The 27,658-nt window shown below is 41.4% G+C and overlaps 2 protein-coding genes across 13 annotated transcripts in view; one reads left to right on the forward strand and one right to left on the reverse strand.

Moving 5' to 3' along the window:
- The window catches only part of SPATA22 (spermatogenesis associated 22), a 411,549-nt gene that overhangs the window by 372,882 nt on the left and 11,009 nt on the right, over positions 1–27,658 (reverse strand). The gene's annotated exons all lie outside the window — the stretch shown is intronic.
- On the forward strand, positions 146–27,610 carry ASPA (aspartoacylase). 2 transcript variants are annotated; one of them, XM_003810237.5, is made up of 6 exons: positions 146–596; positions 5,807–6,002; positions 7,701–7,794; positions 13,464–13,571; positions 18,595–18,704; positions 23,113–27,610. In XM_003810237.5, the coding sequence occupies exons 1-6, from the start codon at positions 361–363 to the stop codon at positions 23,308–23,310; spliced, it is 942 nt and encodes a 313-aa protein (XP_003810285.1). In that variant the 5' UTR covers positions 146–360; the 3' UTR covers positions 23,311–27,610. The 2 variants fall into 2 exon arrangements, with proteins under 2 accessions (XP_003810285.1, XP_034797183.1); XM_034941292.3 differs by having other exon boundaries at positions 190–596; positions 23,120–27,610.

The raw sequence follows: 27,658 nt of genomic DNA on the forward strand, positions 1-27,658 counted from the left end.
CATCCTAGCTGAAGAAAAGAATGGAATTTTTGTATTAGTATGAAATGCTAATTTATTACTGTATTTAGATCTACTGACCATCTGAGGGAGTTAGAAGTTAAAGTAAACAGCTGTATCTCTAGTTGATCTTTGCATATTTTAATCCAAATATGGTAAAGGGCAGGGCTAAAGAAGGGAGTGTCCATAAACGGGGCTCAGAACTTGTAACAGAAAATTAAAATATACTCCACTCAAGGGAATTCTGTACTTTGCCCTTTGGGTAAAGTCTCATTTACATTTCTAAACCTTTCTTAAGAAAATCGAATTTCCTTTGATCTCTCTTCTGAATTGCAGAAATCAGATAAAAAACTACTTGGTGAAATGACTTCTTGTCACATTGCTGAAGAACATATACAAAAGGTTGCTATCTTTGGAGGAACCCATGGGAATGAGCTAACCGGAGTATTTCTGGTTAAGCATTGGCTAGAGAATGGCGCTGAGATTCAGAGAACAGGGCTGGAGGTAAAACCATTTATTACTAACCCCAGAGCAGTGAAGAAGTGTACCAGATATATTGACTGTGACCTGAATCGCATTTTTGACCTTGAAAATCTTGGGTAAGACTATGCTTTCTATTGTATATGTATGTATGTTGTGTGAAAAGTGGTAGGTGTGTGAAAGAGAACACATACATGTATATGCAGATGATAATTCATGTCCGTACATGCAGTCGTATGTTGAATAAGATCACTTTCACTTTTAATTATACTGCATTGTGAATTGCACAATTATCTAAACTGGGCATTCACATGCTCTTTTATAAACTTTCTTAAGCACCAGATTATTAAGTTTTCTTTTCAAATGTATACAGACTGAGACAATAAATAGAAAAGGGTTTTGTTTTAAAATCATACCTTTAAAGAAACAGATTTAATACTCCTTTGCATTGAGTTAGTGTTTGGCCACTATGCTTGCATATAAAATTGTTAGCTTTTTAGGAAATTCACTACGTTTTCAAGCAACTATGCTTACGGTAATGCATAAAGTTCTAGTTCAAAAAATGTAATGTTTCAAGTAATATTTGTTGAATGAAAGCGTGATTAAATATCTTTTGTCAGAAGACATCAGACACTTTGGGAGGCCCAGGCAGGCAGATCACGAGGTCAGGAGATCGAGACCATCCTGGCTAATGCAGTGAAACCCCATCTCTACTAAAAATACAAAAAATTAGCCGGGCGTAGTGGCGGGTGCCTGTAGTCCCAGCTACTTGGGAGGCTGAGGCAGGAGAATGGCGTGAACCCGGGAGGCGGAGCTCGCAGTGAGCCAAGATTGTGCCACTGCACTCCAGCCTGGGAGACAGCAAGACTCCGTCTCAAAAAAAAAAAATAAATAAATAAAAATAAAGACATCAGACCCCCCTGTGATCCGAAGTAGCAGACGTACTTAACTTCCATGGTGGATTGTTGTAGATGGGATACCAGAGATGAGAACTAAAGACACCATCTGAATTTTCAGAGCTTATATTTTGCTGATTTGTAATATATTGCATACAACGTAAGCAGTCATAACATGCTAGGTTAGGTCCTTATTAATTATTTTTGCCTTCGTTTACATCATAATAGCTACCACTGTGGATATAATATGACTCCACATATTTGCTTTTTACCACTTCTTTCTTTCTTTCTCTTTTTGAGATGGAGTTTCGCTCTTGTTGCCCAGTCTGGAGTGCAATGGTGCAATCTCAGCTCACTGCAGCCTCCACCTCCGGGTTAAAGTGATTCTCCTGCCTCAATCTCCCGAGTAGCTGGGATTACAGGCACTTGCCACCATGTCCGGGTAATTTTTTGTATTTTTAGTAGAGACGGGGTTTCTCCATGTTGGCCAGGCTGGTCTCAAACTCCTGGCCTCAGGTGATCTGCCTGCCTCAGCCTCCCAAAGTGCTGGGATTATAGGCATGAGCCACCGCGCTGGGCCGCTTTTTTTCTTTTACTAAAAAATATTCTGAAACATCTGTTTTTCTCAGGAAACTGTGCCAGGTACTGGGGGAGTACACAACTCCATACAACTTGGTTTCTACCCCTCAAGGAGTTGGTAGACTACTAGCTAAGATATAAGATACATGGCCGGGCGCAGTGGCTCACACCTGTAATCCCAACACTTTGGGAGGCCGAGGCAGGCAGATCATGAGGTCAGGAGATCAAGACCATCCTGGCTAACACGGTAAAACCCCGTCTCTACTAAAAAAAATACAAAAAATTAGCCGGGCGTGGTGGCGGGCACCTGTAGTCCCAGCTATTCGGGAGACTGAGGCAGGAGAATGGCGTGAACCTGGGAGGCGGAGCTTGCAGTGAGCAGAGATGGTGCCACTGCACTCCAGCCTGGGTGACAGAGTGAGACTCCGTCTCAAAAAAAAAAAAATATATATATATATATATATATAAGATATGCACAGGCACAACTAGCCACCGTTCTATGTGCTTGTTTTCTGATCAACTCTAATTTGAGTTAGATCACTCCTTAGGTTTAGTCTCAACACAGATCAAAAAATGGACACTACTCTTAATAGAAACATGCCTCACTTTATGGAATAGATGTTTTTCAGGGCAATTATACAGCAGTCATCCTGTTTGTATCAAATCATATTTTTACTAGCATAAATTTTAATTTGAGAAATGCTTTATCTTCATGACTGAGGTTATGTCAACACAATTCGTGCTTATCTATTGACCTAAGAGAGCTGTTAACTAACTTCTATATTACAAGTAAGAATTTGTTGAAGGATAACTTTTAGTCGGCATATTAACTTCCCAAATAGGTATGAAATGGACTGGGGTGAGTTTATGAGCACCCAGTAGTATGCATTTCAGTGAGCACAGTCTTTTCACTTAAATTCACTTTCTGCTCCTTACTGTTAACACTGTTCAGAGACTAGACTGTTCCCAGCGTGGTTGAAAAATTATAAAATAGATAAACTAATTAACTTCTCCCATCCTGCCTCTCCTAAATTTATTCATTTTCCTATATTCCTCATCTCAGTGGTGGCATCATTATCCACCAAGTCCCCTGTGAAAATCACCCTAGAACCTTCCCAGTGCTTCATCTCCCACGTCTAGTGGGTCACTAAGTCCTCCCAATTGTTCCTTGCAAGTACTTCACAAATCCAGCCTTCCTCTCCAGTTTTACTACCTTAGTTGATTTCCTCTGTGGACAGTTAGAATAGCCTCCTAAAGGGTCTCTCTGCATCCAGACTTGCTCTGACCCTTCCTGCCATCTATTTTCCATCTGATACCTCTAGGAATCATCCTAATATGCAAATCTTATCATGTCTCTCCCCTGCTGAAAATTCTTTAAAAATGTATCCAGAATAGATTTAATCCACTTAGTATGGCTAATGCCCTTCAGAATCTCACTCGTCCCTATTCTTCATCCCTTGGGACTCTTCCAATGGGAGCTCAACTGCAGGCATGAGAACTCAAAAGTGTCCATCTTTTTGAAAACTTCAAGACTTGACTCTGAGCAACTGGGTAGATACTAGCACCATTTACTCAAATGCGGAAGAATGATATAGAACCAAAATTGTCGGGGGCGACCTCAGGGGGTTATTTCATGAATTAACTTTTAAAATGTATAAATATCCATTAGGCTTGGTTTGCATACAATAGGAACCTAAGAATAGTGGTTTAAACAAATAAGGGTTTCTTGTTCACAAATAGTAAGTCCAGAAGTAGGCTGTCCAGGGCTGATGCAGCGGCCACACGATATCATCAATGCCACAGGCTCCTTCTACCTTCCCACAGCACTGTCTCAACATGGCCCCTTCCACCTTCCCACTGCACCATCTCAACGTGGCCCTTTCCACCTTCCCGCTGCACCGACTCAACGTGGTCCCTTCTACCTTCCCAGTGCACTGTCTCAAGATGCCGGCTTTGTCCTCATGGTTTTTGCTTCAAAGTCACAAAATAACTACTCCACCTTCCTGATCGCATTCCAGGCAGGAATTAGCCCATTGTACACAGTAGGTCCCTTGAAGATACTAGCAAAAATAACCAAGGAATACAAATAGATGGAATTTTAGGAAAATGTGGTTGAACGGTTGAATGAGGAAAAGTAAATGAAAAACATTATTATATCTAGAAAAAAAATGTATCTTAACCATTGTGGGAAGTGGGGAGAGGGTAGAGGCCCATTTGAGAATGGAAGAAAAACTACTGGCCCTTGTGCCAAAAAAGAAATACATATATCTGTACCTGCAAACTTGTGGCCTTTTTGGAGAGGTTACAGACTCTGAAAACTCTGTCCCTGGACCTCTAGTTTTTCCTGGACCTCAATTAAGAATCTCTAATTAGGCCAGGTGTGGCTGCTCATGCTTGTAATTCCAGCACTTTGGGAGGCCAAGGCAGGAGGATTGCCTGAGGCCAAGACTTCTGTAACCACCCAGCAAGTTCTCCTCATCCGCTGCCCAGACAGAGCTGATTTATCAAGACAAGGGAACTGCAATAAAGAGTTTAATTCACACAGAGCCGGCTGTACAGAAGGCCAGAGTTTTATTATTACTCAAATCAGTCTCCCCGAAAATTCAGAGACTGGAATTTTTAAGGATAATTTGGTGGGTAGGGGGCCAGTGAGTCGGGAGTGCTGATTGATCAGATCGAAGGTAAAATCATAGGGAGTTGGAGCTGTCCTCTTGCGCTGAATCAGTTCCTGCGTGGGGACCATGAGACCAGATAAGCCAGTTTATCCATCTGGGTGGTGCCAGCTGATCTGTCAACTCAGGGTTTACAAAATATCTCAAGCCCTGATCTTAGGTTTTACAATAGTGATGTTATCCCCAGGAGCAATTTCAGGAGGTTCAGAATCTTGCGGACCTCCAGCTGCAGGACTCCTAAACCATAATTTCTCATCTTGTGGCTAATTTGTTAGTCCTGCAAAGGCAGTCTAGTCCCCAGGTAGGAAGGGGGCTTGTTTTGGGAAAGGGCTGTTATCATCTTTGTTTCAAAGTTAAGCTATAAGTTCCTCCCAAAGTTAGTTCAGTTTACACCCAGGCATGAACAAGGATAGCTTGGAGATTAGAAGCAAGATGGAGTCAGGTTAGATCTCTTTCATTGTAATAATTGTCTCAGTTATAATTTTTGCAAAGGCAGTTTTAGTTCAAGACCAGCCTGGGCAACAGAGCAAGACTGTATCTCCACAAAAGATAAGAAGATTAGCTGGGCATGGTGGCACGCACCTGTAGTTTCAGCAGCTACTCAGGAGGCTGAGATGGGAAGATTGCTTGAGCCCAGGAGTTTGAGGGTACAGTGATCCATAATTGGGCCACTGCACTCCAGCCTGGGCAACAGAGCAAGATCCTGTCTCAAAAAATTAAAATGATCTCTAATTAGATTATGTGAGCCCCAAGTGACTATATTTGTGCACTAGAATTAGCTAAAGTGGGGGAAAAAAAGATGCATTTGATGGTCTAGTCCCATAATAAATAACCCAGTGTACCATAACTACTAAGAAACTGTTCATTAAATTAATGGATATGTTGCGTTCAAGATTGAAATCAAATGATAAATTCTGTTTGATATGTCCTATTCATGACCAGCCACATAAATGAACGTATTACTTCGCAAGCATGCCAATGCAACATTAGTTATATGGAATCAAATGAAGAAAAAGAATGTAAGTTTTCATATATAAACATTTCAGGTAAGTTTTTACTTACCACACAGATTTTTCATATTAAAGATTTGGCAACTGGTTCTTTTTACACTGTGTTCTTATTATATGTTTATATTATCTCAGGCACAGATGTTGTTCATCTTTTTCTTTCTGCTTATAACAGCAAAAAAATGTCAGAAGATTTGCCATATGAAGTGAGAAGGGCTCAAGAAATAAATCATTTATTTGGTCCAAAAGACAGTGAAGATTCCTATGACATTATTTTTGACCTTCACAACACCACCTCTAACATGGGGTGCACTCTTATTCTTGAGGATTCCAGGAATAACTTTTTAATTCAGATGTTTCATTATATTAAGGTAATGTTAATGTTATTAATTTATAAGTTAGCAAAGGACTTGTACTTTTAAGTCAATTATGGATGTGAGACAATCAGAAAACAGTTATGAGGGAAGGTGCAAGAGAAATGGGGTTTATTCCACAGCCAGGCTTGGTGGTTGGGGGGAAAGGGTGCTAGCAGAACACAGAGGCAGTGGTGAGAGGAAGGAGAAAAAGAGAGGAAATAAGTAAAATAATAAACACAATTAATAAAATAATAAAACACTTGTGGATTCTTGTGTCTATAAAATTACACGTTTTATCCAGACAGCCACCAGATGGTGGGGTATTTGTTAAAACCAAGTAAAATTAATATTAAAAGTTTAAATGGTATGGTCAATTTGTTAAAACCAAGTAAAATTAATATTAAAACTTTAAATGGTATGGGATCTCAATTACAAGGTTTTAGGAAACTTAAGAAATAGTCCTTTAACGTAGACTAAAGCCCAGTGATAAAAAGATTGCCTCCCTTTAGTCCTGCCCTCGTCCCCATTTGATTTAGACACCCCAGAATATGTCTAATCTTTCAGTACTTCATAATCATTTTAAGGCTCAGGAATCTCAGAGAAAATTTGCTAGAAAATAGCAACCAACCAGAAACACACATAAGGAACTGTATGCTTATTTCTGTGTACTAGATAGCCTTCCTTCCTGAGAGCGAGGATGATTGAGAGGAAAGAGTGTGGCCTGTGCTCAGATCCTGACTTTCTCCTTCACTAACCTTAGACAAAACACACCATTCCCAAAACCTTGCCTCCTTCATTTTATAAAATTGGTGTCATAACAAACAACACTTACCCATAAGGGTACTCAAAGCCTTAAATGACATAAAGTATTTAAAGCATTTAGCCTCATACCTGGCCTATAGTAAAGATTATTATTTTTGTTTCCCTTCAGTTTTGGACAGTAACTGGGTAGTAGTCCTGGTAGGAGATCATAATGCAGCGATTCTTTTTTTTTTTAATTTTTTTAATTTTATTATTATTATACTTTAAGTTTTAGGGTACATGTGCACCATGTGCAGGTTTGTTACATATGTATACATGTGCCATGTTGGTGTGCTGCACCCATTAACTCGTCATTTAGCATTAGGTATATCTCCTAATGCTATCCCTCCCCCCTCCCCCCACCCCAATTCTTCATTGCCTATTGAAGAGAGAGCGGAATGCTTTGGTTGCCAGATATGGAAGCAGAATTGCTGACACTTTGTTATCCAAACCAAGAGGCCTGTCTTCAATTTTCATGCAGATAAGCAGGAGGAGGGGGAATCACCCAACATCTGTAGAGAGCTGGACCACAGGAATAGAAACAGAATTATTTAAGAGACCAATACCAAGCTAAATAGTTAGTGTAACCAGTGATGAAACAAAAATCACCACATCCATTAAGAAAGAACATTTATTTCATGTTTTTTGATCATGGTTCTGGAGAACTATTTAATGTACATTTTACCTGGAAAGACATTGTATAATTCAATTGTATATGAATCTCATATTGTATAATTTATTTGTATGTTTTCAAAGCTATAATACCATTGGGTTTTAAAGTATTTCATAAAGCTGTCTTACCAATCTTAGTTGATGAAGTAAAACGTATTGAAGGTATTATTGACTCTGTTGAAGCAAAGAGAACAAAACGTACGGTTTTTACCTAAGAAAGACGTTTTCGATTTTTTTCAGACTTCTTTGGCTCCGCTACCCTGCTACGTTTATCTGATTGAGCATCCTTCCCTCAAATATGCGACCACTCGTTCCATAGCCAAGTATCCTGTGGGTAAGTCATAGTTCCCATTGTCATAACTCAATAAAATATGTCCTAGCTGAAACTCAGAGAAATTTATTTTTTATCTTATTTTATTTTTGAGACAGAGTCTTGCTCTGTCACCCAGGCTGGAGTCCAATGGTGTAATCTCAGCTCACTGCAACCTCTACCTCTCTGGTTCAAGTGATTCTCCTGCCTCAAGCTCCCTAGTAGCTGGGATTACAGGCATGTGCCACCCTGTAATTTTTGTATTTTTAGTACAGACGGGGTTTCACCATGTTAGCCAGGGCTGGCCTCAAACTCCTGACCTCAGGTGATGCACCTGCCTCAGCCTCCCAAAGTGCTGGGATTACAGGCATGAGCCACTGTGCCTGGCTGAGAAAATTATTTTTAAAAAAACATTTACAGCTACCTTCCATATCCTTAGGCTTATAATTGTCAAGTAACAAGCAATTTAGCTCCAGGCAGGCTCTAATTGTACCGAATTTCCCCAATTTCACTGAGCAGCTTTCTGGTTTTGTTCATGTTCCCTTTGCTGTAATGCTTGGCCCTTCTATTTAGTCTGGCACAATTCTTCTCATTCTCAAGATTCAGTTCACCTGTCACCTCCTATAGAACTTTCCCTGACCCTCCTCTATAGCATTAATTACTCCAGAAATGTGTACATTTGACTAAGATTTATAGTGTGCCTACCAGAGACCAACCCTGTGCTAGGTGCGGGGGACAGAACAATGAGCAAGACACACAGTCTCCCCTCAAACAGCTTAGTATCTGATGAGAAGACAGACAGGTAACCAGGTAATCACTGCACCGAGTGATAAATGCTAAATAGGGGCAATTACAGGAGACTGGAAGAGCAGGAAAGACCTAACCCAGTCTTGATGGATCACAGAAGGCCCAAAGAAAGTGGGATCCATCTTGAGGTTGTGTATGTGTGTGTGTATGTGTTTGGGGGAGGAAAGGAAAAAAATTGAGAGCAGTCAACAGGATTCTACACAAGTGTCTTGAAATTATCTGTGATGAAAGGCCATTGTTGATTTCCAATCTGCTGTAGAGCAATACTTTTGTAAAATGTAATTTAAAAATGAATTTCTAGAAAAACGATCACATACTTGAATATTGCAGCAATGTCAAATTGCTATAAAAGTTTCTAAACACTTACTTTAATTTCTGTACTTATCTCGCCTGGGACTAGCAGCAGACAATTGGTGGACCAGTTCCTGTCCTCAGACAATACTTTGAGGAAAAAGGAATATCATATACAAGGGCCCCAAACCCCTAACTGATGACATGCCATACTTGATACACTGTGTTCTCCATTTATCTTAGCACTCTCTGTTCCCTATCCCCTTCTGCAGGCTGATAGTATATGCTTACTAAATATTAGCTCAAATTACCAGTAAGTACACAATTCCAACTTATAAATGATCATCATTCACAGTAGGGTTTTTTGTTTTGTTTTTTTCTGGAAAAGGGTCTCACTCTGTTGCCCAGGCTGAGTGTAATGGCACGATCACAGTTCACTGCAGCCTTGACCTCCTGGGCTCAGGCAATCCTCCCATCTCAGCCTCCCAAGTAGCTTGAACTACAGGCACGTGCCACCACATTCAGCTAATTTTTTATTTTTTGTAGAGACAGGATCTCAGTATCATCAGGTCTCAAACTCCTGATTCAAGCAATCCTCCCACCTTGGCCTCCCAAAGTGCTGGGATTACACGCATGAGCCACCAGGCCTGTACCTCATTCACAGTTTTAATCACACCTATCCCACACAGACTCATACAAACTTATCCATTCCTTCCCACGCGGGTTCTGTAACTATAACCATATATAAAATACTAGCCAACCAGGAGAATCACTTGAACCCCGGAGGTGGAGGTTGCAGTGAGCCGAGATCATGCCATTGCACTCCAGCCGGGGCAACAAAAGTGAAACTCCATCTCAAAAAAACAAACAAACAAAAATACTAGCCATCTAACACTGGAAATACATACATTCATGAGCTTGTCCGGAGTGATCAGATTTGACTGGATCAGAAAGGCAAGGGATCTGTTTCTCCAAAGTGCTTGTGCTACCAGTGACCTACTCCAGGTTGTTTTCTGACCCTCTCCTTATCAAGACCTGTCAAAGATCTGAGAAATTTTACCCGACTTACAAGCTAACCATTAGCCTAGCACCTCTGAGTGGATGCCAGTAGAAGACACAAGACTCCTAAAACAGAGACAAAGAATAGATTATTGACAGTAGTAATAGCAGAGTGTCAGCATTTCTGCACCATTACCCAAGCTCCAGTTCCCACAGGGTGACATAGAGAGAGCCAGATGGCAGCTATCCATGCCAGTGGTTGCATTCTAGGAGGGAACCTTTTTTTTTTTTTTTTTTTTGAGACGGAGTTTCGCTCTTGTTGCCAAGGCTGGAGTACAGTGGCACAATCTCGGCTCACTGCAACCTCCGCCTCCTGGGTTTAAGCAATTCTCCTGCCTCAGCCTCCTGAGTAGCTGGGATTACAGGTGCCCACCACCATACCCAGCAAATTTTTTGCATTTTTAGTAGAGACAGGGTTTCATCATGTTGGCCAGGCTGGTTTCGAACTTCTGACCTCAGGTGATCCACCCGCCTCGGCCTCCCAAAGTGCTGGGATTACAGGCGTGAGCCACCGCGCCTGGCTGTGAACCTTCATTTTTATAATGGGCAGTAGGCACGAGTGCCCTTTGCTCCAGGGAAGACCCCATTCCTAACTTCCAAGGCTGTTCACTATACAGACATCCTTGAAAAGATCATCTGGAACAAAAGTAGTCCGTGTCTTGCTCATGAGACTTGCAGATATGCAGAAGATCCATGAAGAATCCTCTCTCCACATCCCTCTTACCACCTGCTTTGCAATAGACATTTCACGAGCTGTTTGTCATCTATTCACTTGTTTATCCTGCCAGTTACTAGGCTGTGACTTCATCTTTGACTTCATCTTTACCTTCTGGTAACTTCCAACATGCAGCCCCACACTCTCACACACCCTCTCAAACACCCTCTTTCTTCTCTAGTCCATTCTCTTTCCTGAGCACCTCATGAGCATAATTAATTATCTGCAGACTATACTACAATTAAAATTACAACTTAAAATATTTTTTGTTAAATCTCAGATGGTTTAGCCAGGAGTAATTTAATTTAAAAGCAGGTTGGCAAACAATATAAATAAAGTCTAAAATTATTCTGGAAATTCAAGTATTGATACTTTTGTGCATAATAAAGGGATCTTTATATGCCATCTTTGGTGGCCCTATTGTCCAAACCAAAAATTAATTTTTCGATACAAGATCTCATATCAGAGCAGAATATTTAGATTGTAGGACATGGCTATGGCAGAGTCAGGGGTGGTGTTGAATGAATAATAATTACACAAATAACTTTCCTAAGTTTCAAATGAGACCACGGTTAATCTGAGAAAGTTAGGAGAGGGCTGTGTCCAGTCGCTTTCCCATATTTGTGTGTGTGTGTGTGTTTGTGTGTGTGTGTGCGTGTGTGTGTGTGTGTGGGATCATAAGAGTGGCTGCAGCAAACTGCTTCTTTCTAGGATAAGGTTTGCCTAGAATGATCCTGTCACATTTCTTCTTCCTTGAGAACAGAGTACAAAGGTGGTCCTTGTAGGTGCCTACTAGAAGTTAAAGCAAAATTTGTATGCAGCAATATTCTTAGTGTATTATAAAATGTTGACTCAGAAAGATTGTCTCTCTAATGTTAAACATGCTTTTTCCCCAGTGAGTGCATGACATAAAATATTCCAAATAAAACAGCAAAGTTGGAAGGAGAACATATAACATTTCTAATTATTCACAATGAGCTTAATACTCCCTCATATTGAAATATTTTAAAGATTTGGCTCAACTTGTAAGGGCCAAACATATCAGCAATGTTTGTTCTGGCTAAGAGTAGCACTGCCTACAAATATCATAGCCTAAGATTGATATTTGAGAGTTTGGAAATCTTAAGCTTTTATTTGGTGTCACAGAGAAACAGGATCTGTATCTCTTATTGCTAAGCCTTGATTTGTTTCAGCTAATTGCCTGTATTTGGATATTTAGCTTACTCTAATTCCTTACTTCAAGTATTGATACTTTTGTGCATAATAAAGATTCCTTCATTCTTAAATCATTGACTAGGGGATTATTATGATTGATTTAAACTATTCAACATTTACTCTTGAAATGGAGAGAAATTTACCTACCTTGAAGATTGGAAGCCCAACTAATATCAGGATTCTATTAGAAACAGGAGGAAAGTGAAATGGATTTGGGGTAGGCAAACGACAATGTATTCTATAGTATTCCTACAGACATATCTACAAACACACTTTTTCACATATTTGTGTAAGTCATTTATGCACAGATGCATACCTTAGCCACATTTATGACACCATATACTTAAATATATGTTCATACATATATGCAAGAAACCTAAGCACAACAAATAAAAAATGATGCAAGAGAATAAGATAAGATTTTGTGTATTGGGAAATAACAGAAGCGGGTGAAAACAAGATGAGTGTAAAAGAATGCAGTATGTTAATGGGATGGAAGAGAATGAGGGTAGTGCAGTTGGGGTAAATGGTTTGCCAAATAGAGAAGGTGATGAATGGGGAGATGACTTTGTGGGAGACTTGAACAGGAAGGAAGGGTCTACAAAAGTAGTTTAAAGAAAGAGTATTTTGTAGATGTAAGGATGGATGCTTAACAGCCACACCAAGTAGACCTAATAGTACAGGCATCATTTCATATGAGTTAGAAGAAATGAACACAAGTTTTTTCCTGCATAAAATTAAAACCAGGCCAAGCACGACGGCTCACGCCTGTAATCCCAGCACTTGGGGAAGCCGAGAAGGGCAGATTACCTGCGGTCAGGAGTTTGAGACCAGCCTGACCAACATGGTGAAACCCTGCCTCTACTAAAAATACAAAAATAAGCCAGGAATGGTGGCCCGTGCCTGTAATCCCAGCTACTCGGGAGGCTGAGGCAGAAGAATCGCTTGAACCTGGGAGGCAGAGGTTGCAATGAGCAGAAATCACACCACTGTACACCAGCCTGGGTGACAGAGTGAGACTCTGTCTCGAAAAAATAAATAAATAAATAAAGCCATTGCACTATTGTGTTAGGATGGATTGCTAGGTTAAGGGCAAAATCATTGCTCAGGGGTCACATAGATTGTCATATTGACTGAAATCCATGATTCATCTAGTCTGGATTTCTGTGAAATCTATAAAAATAGATGTCCTTCCTCCCGTCACAGCTAAATGTTAGATCTTAACAGTTTCTCTTCAGGTCCACCTATTATTTTGTCAGCATAAACTTGTTCACCTCTTTTACTATGTTATGACTTTTAAATATTTTAGCAATACTGAAGGAAATTTAAAGAAAAAAGACCACGAGAGTTTCCTATTTCTAACACCACTGATTTTTTCCATGTTCTTTCCCAGTCTTTATTCACTATGCATCTAACTTAAACATGTAAATGTTCTGCTTTACGTTTTGCCAAACATTATGTCTCAAATATTTTCCATGATGCTACATGGTTTACCTTTTTAGTAATTTTAACAACATAATTCTAAATCTTGATACATTAAAATGCTTAGTTTTATAATATATTTTCATACTTATATAAATGTGACTATCTCTCCTTCTGTACCTAGGTATAGAAGTTGGTCCTCAGCCTCAAGGGGTTCTGAGAGCTGATATCTTGGATCAAATGAGAAAAATGATTAAACATGCTCTTGATTTTATACATCATTTCAATGAAGGTAAGTAATAATGAAGGTAACGTTATCAAACTTAACCACCAAACATTTAAATAACAATTGGAACCTGGGTCAAATTTGCCATGCTAAAGATATGAAGTGCTTTTTAAAATTTTTATTCACTTCAGCTATTCCCCAATGGCCAGGATAGACACATTCAAGAAAAGCAGCTGCCAAATAAAGACTCCACATTAAATCCTTATTTCCTGTTAATCTCCATTTTAAAAAGAAAAGAAAGACGAGAAAATACAAATGCCCAGTAAACATATGAAAAGACGTTCAACATCACTAGTAATTAGAGAAATGCAAATTAAAATAAGAAGTCACTTCCCCCATTAAGTTGGGAAAATATTAAAGTCTGCAAATATCAAGCGTTGGTAAATGTGTAGGAAAAGGGGAAACTCTCATTACCTGCTGGTGAACATATAAGTGAACATATAAGTTGGTAAAGACATTTTAGAGGATAATCTTACAGCATCCACTTCTTAAAACACACCAATCTTATTACCCAGCGATTCCACATCTCAAAGAAACACAAGCACAAGCAACATGTTGTTTACAAAGATTGTTATCGTGCATCATTTATAACAGCAAAAGAATGGAAACAGCATGAATGTCCACCTGTTGGTGGAGAGTTAAATAAACTAACATGGAAGAATCTTCCAAACACAATGGTAATTAGCAGAAAGCAAGTTGCAGACCAAGACATTCAGTACACCAACTGGCTTTAAAATAACAATAATAATCATCACCTTCTAGGATACATATATATGTTAACACATCACAGGAAAAGTCCTAGAAGAAAACACACCAAACTGATAACAATAGTTACTGGGGACGGGAGGCAAAACCCAGGCTAATTTTGTCTTAATTATATTCAATAAGAATAATGTATTTATGTATTATTTCTGTAATTAAAAATTAATTAAATGGGGACGGGTGGACAAGGTGGGTATATACAGCTCTATGTACTATCTGCTCATTTATTTGGTAAATCTAAAACTGCACTAAAAAGTCTATTAGTTATAAAAAAAGCTTACTTTAAAATGGAAAATAATTGCTTAAAATCAAAGAGGCATTCTATGTAAACAATTATTCCAACAGACTGAGTTGAAATTGTTGTTGAGGAATGGGCAATTATAATAACAGAGGGGGTGTGTACTTCGGTGTCTGTGGGGAGTAAATTCCTCAACCTCAGATCGTGCGCACCCCACTGCAATCACAGACATTCGTTTTGTGCTTGGGAATCCTTTGACTCCAAAATCATGAAAACTGAAAATTTGCTTTTTACCATCTTTGTCTGAGGGCAGGTTCTATACTGTCTAATGGAACTGGTTTTGAGAAGATCACAACATATTTACAATAAACCCTCTGAATAGGAAGTGTGGGACTACAATATGTTAAGAAGTGATACATTCAGATAGAAGGCCACAAATCTGGGTGGAAAATGTGGTTGGTTTTCAGATCATAGTCCATAGAATCCTATCACAAGGGTGGAGAAAAGTAGTTCCTGGAACACCCCACCCCTTAACCCCTTATCTCTGCTTCAACCAGAGCTCTTCTGTGTAACATTTCATTTAAGCAAAGGATTCGGCAAATCAAAAATTGTCAACCACGATTAATTTAGACTATCCAGCTCGGTGGATTTTCAACTGAGCACTCCTATCCAAAGAATGCTGACAAATGAATCATAGCCGCCATGTGAAAAGTCTGAAGAAGTGTGTAGAAGGGCTTCATTCTTGACTCTGTGCTACTCAGAATTGTAGTTAGTGACTTGGATAAAGACATATGCGACATGCTTAGCTAAGTGACAGGTCTCAGGAAGATAGCAGGAAAACATCCTGGTTGAGAAGGCAGATCCAAGAAGTCCTGACAATCTTTAACAATTGTTTAAACCAAATGTTTAAGGTTAACAACATCAGGGACCAAAGTTTTGTTCTTATGTTTAAAAAAAATCCCAGAATAAGGGAAGTAATGGTCTTTTTTTTTCTGCCTTGAATAAACAACACTTGAGAACTGTAAATAAATTCTGAGTCCGTAATCCAGGAGAAACATCTATAAAGAGGAATTTAGCCAAGGAGAGCATTGAGAATGTTGAAGAGCTTGAAAATCATAATGAGAATAATTCCTGGCCAGGCGCGGTGGCTCATGCCTGTAATCCTTGCACTTTGGGAGGCCGAGGCAGGCAGATCACTTGAGGTCAGGAGTTCAAGACCAGTCTGGGCAACATGGGGAAAACCTTGTCTCTACTAAAAATGCAAAAATTAGCTGGGTGTGGTGGCATGCGCCCATAATTCCAGCTACTCCGAAGGCTGAGACATGAGAATCGCTTGAACCAAGGAGGCAGAGGTTGCAGTGAGCCGAGTTCATGCCACTGCACTCCAGCCTCGGTGACAGAGTGAGACTGTCTCAAAAAAAAAAAAAGAAAGAAAGAAAGAAAGAAGTCTACATTAGAAAGAAATTCGACACATTTTCTGTGACCCAGAGGGCAGAAGAGAATCAATGAGATAAAGTTACCTAGAGACAGAAATTTTTTTCTTTTGTTTTCTTTTTTTTTTTTTTTTTTTTTTGAGACAGGGTCTCACTCTGTTGCCTAGGCTGGAGTGCAGTGGTCCAATCACAGCTCAATGGAGCCTCAAGTTCCTGGGCTCAAGCAATCCTCCCACCCAGCCTCCTGAGTTGCTGGGACTACAGGCGTGCACCACCACACCCGGCTAATTTCTGTGGTTTTTGTAGAGACAGGGTTTTGCCACGTCGCCCAGGCTGGTCTTGAACTCCTGAGCTCAAGCAATCTGCCTGCCTCGGCTTCCCAAAGCATTGGGGTTACAGGCCTGCGCCATTGCGCCTGGCGAGACAGAAATTTCTTATTAAAAAAGCTGAGCAGCAATGAAACGGGCCACACTTTTTGAGGCTGTAAGAAGTCATCTTCTGCATCTGTAAGATGGCCAGAACAATACGGAGAATACTCAAACATAGATGGAAGTTAGGCTTTCAAGACTCCTTCCAACTGTAAGTAGCAAAAACATACTCCTTTGTGTTCTATCAGTTTTTACTTTCTTCCTATCCAACTTTTTGGTTTAAAGAAATGAGATCTGGTAAGTTCCCATCTTCATCTTGGAAGGTGTGGTAGATTTTAATTCTTCCCTTTCCCGCATCCACATCCTGGCAGTGTGATGTTTCATATCCTTCTGTTCAGAGATAGAGTCTATTTTTCCACTTCTGGAATAGCTGGCTTGCCCATGTGAATTGTTTTGTGCCATAGAAGAGGCTTGAAAAGCACTTGCACATTGGAGCTTGCTCTCGTCCTGCTCTTGGAAACCCTGTACGTGTACCATTATGTACAACAGCCCACATTGGCTTGCTGGATAATGAAAGCCTTTGAGGTGGAAAACTCAGGCACCCTAACAGACAGAGTCATGCAACTCCATCTGACAGCCCATCAGACATAACAGTAAGGCCATCCCATAGGATCCAGCCTCCAGGTGAGCTGTCAGCTTACCACAAAGGCAGGAGCAAAACAATAAAAAAAATCCACAAAGCCAGTGTAGACAGAAGAAACTTTCCAACCAACCCACAGAATCATGAACTAAATTAGGAGGTGGTTGTTTGAAGCCACTAAATTCTGGGGTAGTATGTTATGCAGCAGAAGCTAACTGATACAGAAGTGATCACTGGGTATACCCATTCTAACTCTGCTCTAAAAGCAAAGGAAGGCTTTCCTTTGAGTTGTGACCATAACACGCTGTGGGCCCTACATTGGACCAAACGTTCATCCTGTTTGCTCAGAGATAGCCTGGTATATGCATAAACTACTCCTTTTCCAAGTTTCTGGGAATTGGGTTGAGGTTGCTGCATCTTTGGAAGTTGGTCTCCACCACTGGCAGGCTGCCTGCATCACAAGATCTCATTACTCAGGAGCTGTCCAAGTGTCTAATGTACTTAGTTAAGAAAAAGAGGCTGGGCATGGTGGCTCATGCCTGTAATCCCAGCACTTGGGGAGGCTGAGGCGGGCGGATCACAAGGTCAAGAAATCGAGACCATCCTGGCCAACATGGTGAGACCCCATCTCTACTAAAAATACAAAATTAGCCAGGCGTGGTGGTGCATGCCCATAGTCCCAGCTACTCAGGAGGCTGAGGCAGGAGAATCACTTGAACCCGGGAGGTGGAGGTTGCAGTGAGCCAAGACCACGCCACTGCACTCCAGCCTGGGTGAAAGAGCGAGGTTCCATCTCAAAAAAAAAAAAAAAAAAAAAAAAAGGAAAGAAAAAGAGCACGACACTGAAGTCACCTCAGTTGCTGCAACTCCTCCTGAAAATATGCAGTCATAAAACATCATAGCTGGAAGGGCCCTCCAAGATAAGCTAATCCAATACCTTCATTTGACAGGTCAAGAAAGCGAGCCTCAAGAAGTTAAGCATCTTGTTCAAGGCCGCATAGCCAGGGGATTAGAGCCCAGGTCTCCTGACCCCCAAACCTAGATTCTTTTTCTCTCAAACTGGCTTTTTCAGTTCTGTTTTCTACCTCTGGCCGTCGGCGTGTTTGTGGACAGAGTGCTGATAGGAATCATTCAAGGACATCTTTTGGCCTAGTGCTGTTTATGAACATCCTTAACTAAACGTTATCTGTTCTCCCCATAGCTGTCTTCATTTTGTTATTGTTGCTGTTGTTGTTATTGTTTCTTCCTTACATTGTTAACTTCCCTTTTTCCAGATTTTTTTTTTTTTTTTGAGACAGAGTTTCACTCTTGTTGCCCAGGTTGGAGTGCAATGGCTTACTGCAACCTCCACCTCCCAGGTTCAAGAGATTCTCCTGCCTCAGCCTCCCAAGTAACTAGGATAATCCCAACCTGGGTATTTTTAGTGGAGATGGGGTTTCACCGTGTTGGCCAGGCTGTTCTCGAACTCCTGACCTCAGGTGATCCACCCAACTCGGCCTCCCAAAGTGCTGGGATGACAGGCATGAGCCACCACACCCGGCCCAGAGATGTTTTTAGTTGCCATTGATACATATTGTTTTTGTCATAGGAAAAGAATTTCCTCCCTGCGCCATTGAGGTCTATAAAATTATAGAGAAAGTTGATTATCCCCGGGATGAAAATGGAGAAATTGCTGCTATCATCCATCCTAATCTGCAGGTAACATTTGTTCTTTCTTTAAAATGTTGAAAATAATAATGCTGTACCTTTGAATAGAAGTTTATAGCTCATACAGCACTTCGCGTACATTCGCCCATTTGATGCTCTCAAAAGACACTGAGTGTAGATAGGGAAGATGTTCAGACTGTCGCTCAATAAATACTTATTCAGTGTAACCTGTGCTGGCTGTGTGGACACACCAGTAAGTATGGCCTACACGCTCAATGGAATTTATAGTGTAGGTACACAAAAGTCTAACTTTAGTCTAGAAATGAAGATAGCCGGATGAGATGACAGAATAATGAGGTGGGAGAAGAGTGGTCAGACAAGGCCACTTAGAGAAAGTGAAACTCCTACCCACATTCAGCGGGTGGGAATTATGATGTCTATTTTAATATAAGGAAATACAGGGACGGAAGTTAGATCCTTCCCACAGCCATGTAGCTATCAATGACAGATCCAGAGTTAGTGCTCTTTCAAGTTGGCCGCATCGCTTGCTACCTCCCTGTGACAGAATAAGTTAGAGAAAAACGACTGGAACCTCTTTCTTCTGCCACCATTCCCCGACTCTCCTCAGAACCCCCAGAATCTACTCCTTGCCTAGTTTTATCAATAATGACATAGTGAAGAAGGAAAAAAAAAGAGGCTCTTGAGAGAATGTAGGAGGTTTAAATCCGGAAAAGGCAAAGGGAAAAGGAGAGAAGAACAGATTTCCAAAGCCAAAGTATCCATTCCCCAGTGCAAGTGGCCTGCACACTCCCAGACCTCAGAGATGGAAGAGAACTGGTGGATTATCTAGTCCGGGGCTTTCAACCCTGACTAACCTTTACCTAGAGAGCTTTTAAAAAACATCATAATAGCAATGGCAGGACTCCACTCTGAGATACTCTGATCTTTTTGGCTTGGATAATCAGGATTGAAAAACACTGATTGATCCAGTTCCTATCCCTGTTTAGTGACTCTAATAGTCATCCAGACTTGCAACTGAATGAAGTGGCCTGCCCAATAATACAGACGAGTGAAGCAAATCCTGCTTTGTGGCTTAATGGGACCCAGGTGGAAACCTGAAGAAGCAGCCTTAGGCAGTGTTTGTTTTTGTTTTTGTTTTTTGAGATGGAGTCTCGCTCTGTCGCCCAGGCTGGAGTGCAGTGGTGCAATCTCAGCTCACTGCAAGCTCCACCTCCCGGGTTCAAGCAATTCTCCTGCCTCAGCCTCCCGAGTAGCTGGGATTACAGGCTCATGTCACTACGCCCGGCTAATTTTTGTATTTTTAGTGGAGATGGGGTTTCACCATGTTGGCCAGGATGGTCTCAATCTCCTTACATCATGATCCACCTGCCTCGGCCTCCCAAAGTGGTGGGATTACAGGCATGAGCCACCTTGCCCAGCCTTAAGCAGTGTTTTAAAGGAAAGGTAAAGACTGGGGGAGAGAAAGGAAGAAAGCACTATTGGTGACAAAAATATCAAGTACAAGAAACAGAGGCCAAGGTGATGATGTCATGGCAGGCTAAAACAGGATTTTTCAGGTTTTAGGATACTCTTGAGGAGTACAAAAATAATCCCAGGCAGATGGAGAAGTGAGATGAATGAGATTAGTAGCAAACTGGGCTAGTGGTAGGTCTCGAAAGTTAGGAAGGATGGTTTTGATTTGACAGACAATAATGAATGGCTCAGTATTCTACAGGAGGGATTGATTGGTTAATTCTGCCAACAAATATTTTTGAATGACAACTAAGCTCATTCTGGGCCTTGAGATTCAAGATAGGGAAGGTTCCTCATGGAGCTTCCATCCCAATGGGTGAGGAGAACTGACCATGAATAAGTAAACAATATGTAAACCAAATCATTTCAAACTGTAATAAGTGCTGTAAAAGAAATACACAAAATAATATAGCAGAGGTTATAACAAAGGGTTCCAATTAGACGGAGTGGTCACAAAGTGCCATCTCAGAGACGGTGGCACTGAAGTTGGAACCTAGAAGATGAGAAGCCAGCCATGTGGAAGGCAAGTGAGAGGGCCTGAGGCTGGAACAAACTTGGAGCATCTGAGGAACAGCAAGAAGACCCATGTCCCTGGAGAGGAGGAGTGAGCAGAGGACGGTAGAGCATGGAGAAAACACAGTTCAGGACCCGGTTATGAGTCTAGATTTTGTCCTAAGAATGACAGTTCTTACTAAGGGATGCTAACTGGAATCACGTAGGGGACCCCCTCCCAGTGCCTAGAACCCACCACAAACTACTAAAGTAGTGCTTCTCAAACTTGAGCCACATGACAATTATGGGGAGCTTTTTAAAAATGCTGATTCCTGGCCAGGAGCAGTGGCTCACACCTGTAATCCCAGCGCTTTGGGAGGCCGAGGCGGGCGGATCACGCGGTCAGGAGATCGAGACCATCCTGGCTAACCGGTGAAACCCCATCTCTACCAAAAATACAAAAAATTAGCCGGGCGTGGTGGCGGGTGCCTGTAATCCCAGCTACTCAGGAGCCTGAGGCAGGAAAATTGCTTGAACTCGGGAGGTGAAGGTTGCAGTGAGCTGAGATTGTGCCACTGCACTCCAGCCTGGACAGAGCTGAGATTACGTCTAAAAAGAAAAAGAAAAAATGCTGATTTCTGAGTCCTCTTCCCAGGGGCTCTGATCTAATTCATCAGGGTGTAGAGAGGGAATCAATTGAGTTCACCAGGTGATTTTCATGTGGCTCAGGTCTGGATAGCACTGCACAACGTCGGAATCTCCACAGGTGGGGCTAGCCAGACGTGTGTTGAAGAGGTTCCTTTAGTGATTCTGGGGCAAGTCTCTGCCTGAAAAACCACCAGTTCAGAGAAATAGTTCTCAGCCGAGCCACCCTGTAAATCATCTGGGGCCTAAATACAATAAACACAGAAAACAGTGAACTATAAATGGGTAGCATGAGGGATTCGAGGAGGTGGCTGAAAGAAGCACGTATCCTGATGGCATGGTTGCGGGTTATATGACTCCATGCTCTGCAAGTCAGAACTCATAGAACTGCACACAAAAATGAGCGAATTTCACTGTAGGTAAATTTTAAAATAAAATATAAAAATAATGATGCCTAGGCCCTCCTCTCAGATTCTGATTTGATTTATCTGAAATGGGCCAGCCCCTCTACCTGTATATATGTATTTAACATCCCAAGCGATCATAATGTGCCACCAGGATGGAGAAAACTGCGGTGATGCGGCACTTCCCAAACGCTAATGTCGTGCACGTGAACGTCAGGGACCTGTTAACATGAAGATTTTGATTTGGTAGGTCTGCTGCGCATAATGAAATCCTGCTTTTCTAACAAGCTCCTGGGTGATGCGGATGCTGCTGGGAAATGTTAGAAATGCAGAATCCCAGGCCCCCACCCCCAACCTATAGAATCAGAATCTTCATCTTAACAAAATCCCCAGATGATTTACAAGCACCTCAAAGTTTGAGAAGAACTGTTCTGGGGTTCCTGTGGTGTGACAGCCGTGGTGCTTGAGGGCTCAAAGGTCCAAATCCCTGGTGCGGGACCCTTCAGATAACTCAGTTGTTACCCTAATGTAGGAGCACATTTGGAATACACCCACCTTGTCCCAGACTCTCCCCAGCCCAGCACCACCTTCTCTCACCAATCCCCGTCAGAACAGAATCTCCTTGTATGCAGGTACAACATGGCTCATTTTTATATTTCCCAACGGCAGAATGTCTTGCACACAGAAGACTCCTAATGGATATTTCCTAAATTTTGCTGAACAGAATTTAACTTGAGCTGGCAACAGGCAGACTATGCACTTAGGTAGACATGCATTTAGTTCTGCCTTTTAATATTATAAATCTCTTTGGCTACATTCAAGGTAGACCTGGTATTGAAGCAAACTCTTTTTTTATCTTTTTTTAGAGACAGGGTTTCGCTCTGTCGCCCAGGCTGGAGTGCAGTGGTGTGACCGTAGCTCACTGTAGCCTCAACCTCTGGGGGCTTGAGCAATCCTCCCACCTCAGCCTCCTGAGTATCTGGGACTACAGGCATGCACCACCACACCCAGCTAATTTTTCGTATTTTTTCTAGAGATAGGATCTCTGTGTTGCCCAGGCTGGTCTTGAACTCCTAGGCTCAAGCGATCCACCCACATCGGCCTCCCCAAGTGTTGGGATTACAGGCAAGGAGCCACTGGCTGAAGCAAATGTTAATTACACGTTTCAATTATACAAATGCAAAGGGGAACTCTTAAAACTACTGCCAAAATTCACGACCCAATGTCAGCGCAGTCAGATCACTTGCCTGCATCTCAATGCCTCGCTCAAGTATCTCTTTTACAACAACAGAATACTGTAATTTGTTAGTTGTCTAGAGTCTGACATAAATTTTTAGAGGAGAAAAACCAAATATAATCTATTTATTTTGATTGTTTCCTGAGAGGATCAAGACTGGAAACCACTGCATCCTGGGGATCCCATGTTTTTAACTCTTGATGGGAAGACGATCCCACTGGGCGGAGACTGTACCGTGTACCCCGTGTTTGTGAATGAGGCCGCATATTATGAAAAGAAAGAAGCTTTTGCAAAGACAACTAAACTAACGCTCAATGCAAAAAGTATTCGCTGCTCTTTACATTAGAAATCACTTCCAGCTCACATCTTACACGGTGTCTTACAAATTCTGCTAGTCTGTAAGCTCCTTAAGAGTAGGGTTGTGCCTTATTCAACTGCATACATAGCTCCTAGCACAGTGCCTTATTCGGTAGGCATCTAAGCAAATTTCTTAAATTAATTAATATATCTTTAAAGATATCATATTTTATGTATGTAGCTTATTCAAAGAAGTGTTTCCTATTTCTATATAGTTTATTATACATGATACTTGGGTAGCTCAACATTCTTAATAAACAGGCTTTGTATTCAGAATATAAAATTGAAATAGATATATATAAAGTTATTTGTTTTATTGTGCTTTGCCTTACTACACTTCACGGATACTGTACTTTTTTTCCAAATTGAAGGTTTTTGGCAACCCTGTGTCTAGAAAGTCTAACAGTGCCATGTTTCCAACAGCATGTGCTCACTCCTTGTTTCTGTGTCACCCTTTGATAATATTTCAAGCTTTTTTATGATTTATTATATCTGCTATGGTGATCTGTGACCAGTGTCCTTTGATGTTACTGTTGTTAAGTGTTTTGGGGCACCATGAATCATGCCCATGTGAGACTGCGAACTTAGTGAATGTTGTGTGAGTTCTAACGCTCTACTGACCGGCCATTTCCTTGTCTCTCTCCCTGTCCTCTGGCCTCCCTGTTCCTTGAGACACAATAATTAATAAGTCTACAGCAGCCTCTGTGTGTTCAAGTGAAAGAAAGGGTCATACTTCTAGAAATTAAGCTTAGTAAGGAAGGCATGTCAAAAGCTGAGACAGGCTGAAAGCTAGGCCTCTTGCACTGGTTAGCCAAGTTGTGAATTCAAAGAAAAGGATCTTGAAGAAAATTAAAAATTCTACTCCAGTGCACACACACAAATGATAAGAAAGCAAAACAACCTTATTGCTGATATGGAGACAGTTTTAGTGGTCTGGATAGAAGATCAAACCAGCCACAACATTAAGCCAAAGCATGACCCAGAGCAAGGCCCTAACTCTCTTCAATTCTGTGAAGGCTGAGAGAGGTAAGGAAGCTGCAGGAAGCTGGGAGAGGCTGGTTCACAAGGTTTAAGGAAAGAAGACAGCTCCAAAACCTACAAGTGGAAAGCGAACCAGCAAGTTGCTGATGTGGAAGCTGTAGCAAGTTATCCAGAAGATGTAGCTAAAATCATTGACAAAGATGGCTACACTAAACAACGGATCTTCAGTGTAGTTGAAACAGCCTTCTATTGGAAGAAGATGCTATCTAGGACTTTCCTAGCTAGAGGGGAGAAATGAATGCCTAGCTTCAAAGCTTCAAAGGACAGCCTGACTCTCTTAAGAGCTAACACAGCTGGTGACTTTCGGTTAAAGCCAAAGCTCATTAACTGTTTCAAAAATCCTAAAACTCTTGTTTTTTGTTTTTTGTTTTGAGACGGAGTCTTGCTCTGTCGTCCAGGCTGGAGTGCAGTGGCGCAATCTCGGCTCACTGCAAGCTCCGCCTCCCAGGTTCATGCCATTCTCCTGCCTCAGCCTCCCCAGTAGCTGAGATTACAGGTGCCTGCCACCACGCCCGGCTAATTTTTTGCATTTTTTTAGTAGAGATGGGGTTTCACTGTGTTAGCCAGGATGGTCTCGATCTCCTGACCTCATGATCCGCCTGCCTCGGCCTCCCAAAGTGCTGGGATTACAGGCATGAGCCACCACGCCCGGCCCAAAAATCCTAGGACTCTGAAGACTGATGCTAAACCTGCTGTGTCTGAGCTCTATAAATGGAACAACAAAGCCTCGCTGGCAGCACATCTGTTTGCGGCATGGTTTACTGTATATTTTAAGTCCGCTGTTGAGACCTACTGCTTGGGAAAAAAAAAATTCCTTTCAAAATACTACTGCTGATTGACAATACACCATGTTACCCAAGAGCTCTGCTGGAGATGTGCGAAGAGATTAGCATTGTTTTCGTGCCTGCTACCACGACATCCAGCCGAAGCCCACGGATCAAGGCGTCATTGTGACTTTCAAATCTAACTATTTAAGAAATACATGTCAGGCTGGGGGAGGGGAGAAAAAAGAAAAAAAAGAAAGGAAGAAAAAAATCATTTCATAAGGCTATAGCTGCCATAGATAGTGATTCCTCTGATGGAGCTGGGCAAAGTAAACAGAAAACCTCTGGAAAGGATTCAGCATTCCAGATGCCATTAAGAACATTCAGGATCCGTGGGAGGAGATCAAAATATCAACATTAACAGGAGTTTGGAAAAAGTGAATTCCAACCCTCTTGGATGACTTTGAGGAGTTCGAGACTTGAGTAAAGGAAGTCATGCAGATGTACAGCAAGAGAATGAGAAGTGGAGCCTGAAGATGTAACTGAATTGCTGCAATCTCATGATCACACTTGAATGGATGAGGAGTCGCTTCTTATAAATGAGCAAAAAAGTGGTTTCTTGGCTGCAATCAACTCTTGTTGCAGATGCTGTGAACACTGTTGAAATGACAAAGGATTTAGAATATTACATAAACATAGTTGATAAAGCAGCAGCAGGGTTTAAGAGGATTGACTCCTATTTTGAAATGAGTTCGGCTGGGAAAAGTGGCTCATGCCTGTCATCCTAGCACTTTGGGAGGCCAAGGCAGACAGATCACCTGAGGTTAGGAGTTCGAGACCAGCCTGGCCAACATGGTGAAACCCCTCTCTACTAAAAATACCAACATATTAGCCAGGCATGGTGGCACGTGCCTGTAGTCCCAGCTACTTGGGAGGCTGAGGCAGGAGGATCACTTGAACCCAGGAGGCAGAGGTTGCAGTGAGCCAAGACTGCGCCACTGCACTCCAGCCTGGTGGACACAGCGAACCTCCATCTCAAAAAAAAAAAAAAAATGAGTTCTACTGTGAATAAAATGTTATTAAACAGCATTTCATGCTACAGAGAAATCTTTCACGAAAGGAAGAGTCGATCAATGCAGCGAACTTGTTGTTTTATTTTAAGAAATTGTCACGGCCATCCCAACCCTCAGTGCCCAACCACCCTGATCAGGCAGCCATCATCAAGGCAAGGCCCTCCACCAGCAAAAAGATCATGAATTGCTGAAAGCTCAAATGATGGTTAGCTTTTTTAGCAATAAAGCATTTTTAATGAAGGAATGTACATGTTTTAGATATAATGCTATTACACATTTAACATACTACATATAGTGTGAGCATAACTTTTACATGTACTGGAAAATCAAAAAATATGTGTGGCTCATCTGTTATAATGTTTGTTTTATTGTGGTGATCTGGAGCCAAGGCTGAAATATCTCTGAGGTATGCCTGTAATGTATAAGTGCTAGTAGAAACGAGTTGTGTAGGCTTGCTATTTTTTTCAATTTTTATATTTGGGTTAATGGTAATATACTAAGCGTCCAGTCTATAAACTTCAGCATTCGTTGCGAAATCCAGAGGAGACTTTTAAGTGCTGTTTTGTAGATGAAATATGAAAGAGAAACAAGGGCTTAATGGTAAAGATGACATATGACTATATTAAGAAACTGAATGGCCCTTTGTCCACAAACAGTAACCCACACAGCATTGCTACTGTGGCATGCCCACTGCTCTGCACTGACCTCATGGAGCAGAGAACCTCCTTCAGACACCTCACGCACCCCCTGAGGAGCTAATGTTTCTTCCCAACATGGAAAATTTGGAAGAGGCCTATTCTTCACAGCTGTCACTTCTCATTTTGAAAGAATATGCCCACCCTTATTCCCAGGCAAGGTGTGAGGAGGTCTTTGGGCTCCAGCTGTTGCCAGGAGAGGTGGTGAAAGTCAACAACAGGGCACTGGACACACATAGAAATGTGACCCACAGCTATGGTTTGCAAATACAGTCTTTCAAGAAGTCCTGCCACGTCCTAAATGCCCAAATCCCTTGCCTCCCATGATTCTTCTCCTCAAAGGACCTTCCGCTGGACGCCGCCCCCTCCCTCTCCAGTCCCACCAGGGCCCTCCCCGCCATCCTCTTAGGCCACAGCAGCCAATAAAGAGCGTTTTTATCCCATGATCTGTACCCCCAATGAATCCATAATCATAGTTTCAAATGTATTTACCAAAAATACTAACATTATCTGGAATGAATGAATGAATGAATAAATAAATAAATATTATATATTTATACATTTTCATTCTTCCAAAGTGAACCCCACTATGCCAGTTTTACTCCATACTCAGTGTTCTGGAAAGCCCATATTCTTTCTAAATTTTTCAGCATTTTTTTCTATTTTTGTACTTTACCAAAATTATTTACATTGGAATAAACTCTCTTCCTTCTGAATTCTGTAGTCAAAATGTGATTTATCAGCTTTTGTACATAAGTTTTACC

This window comes from Pan paniscus, chromosome 19 (genome assembly GCF_029289425.2).
Source record: "Pan paniscus chromosome 19, NHGRI_mPanPan1-v2.0_pri, whole genome shotgun sequence".
Lineage (NCBI taxonomy): Eukaryota > Metazoa > Chordata > Mammalia > Primates > Hominidae > Pan > Pan paniscus.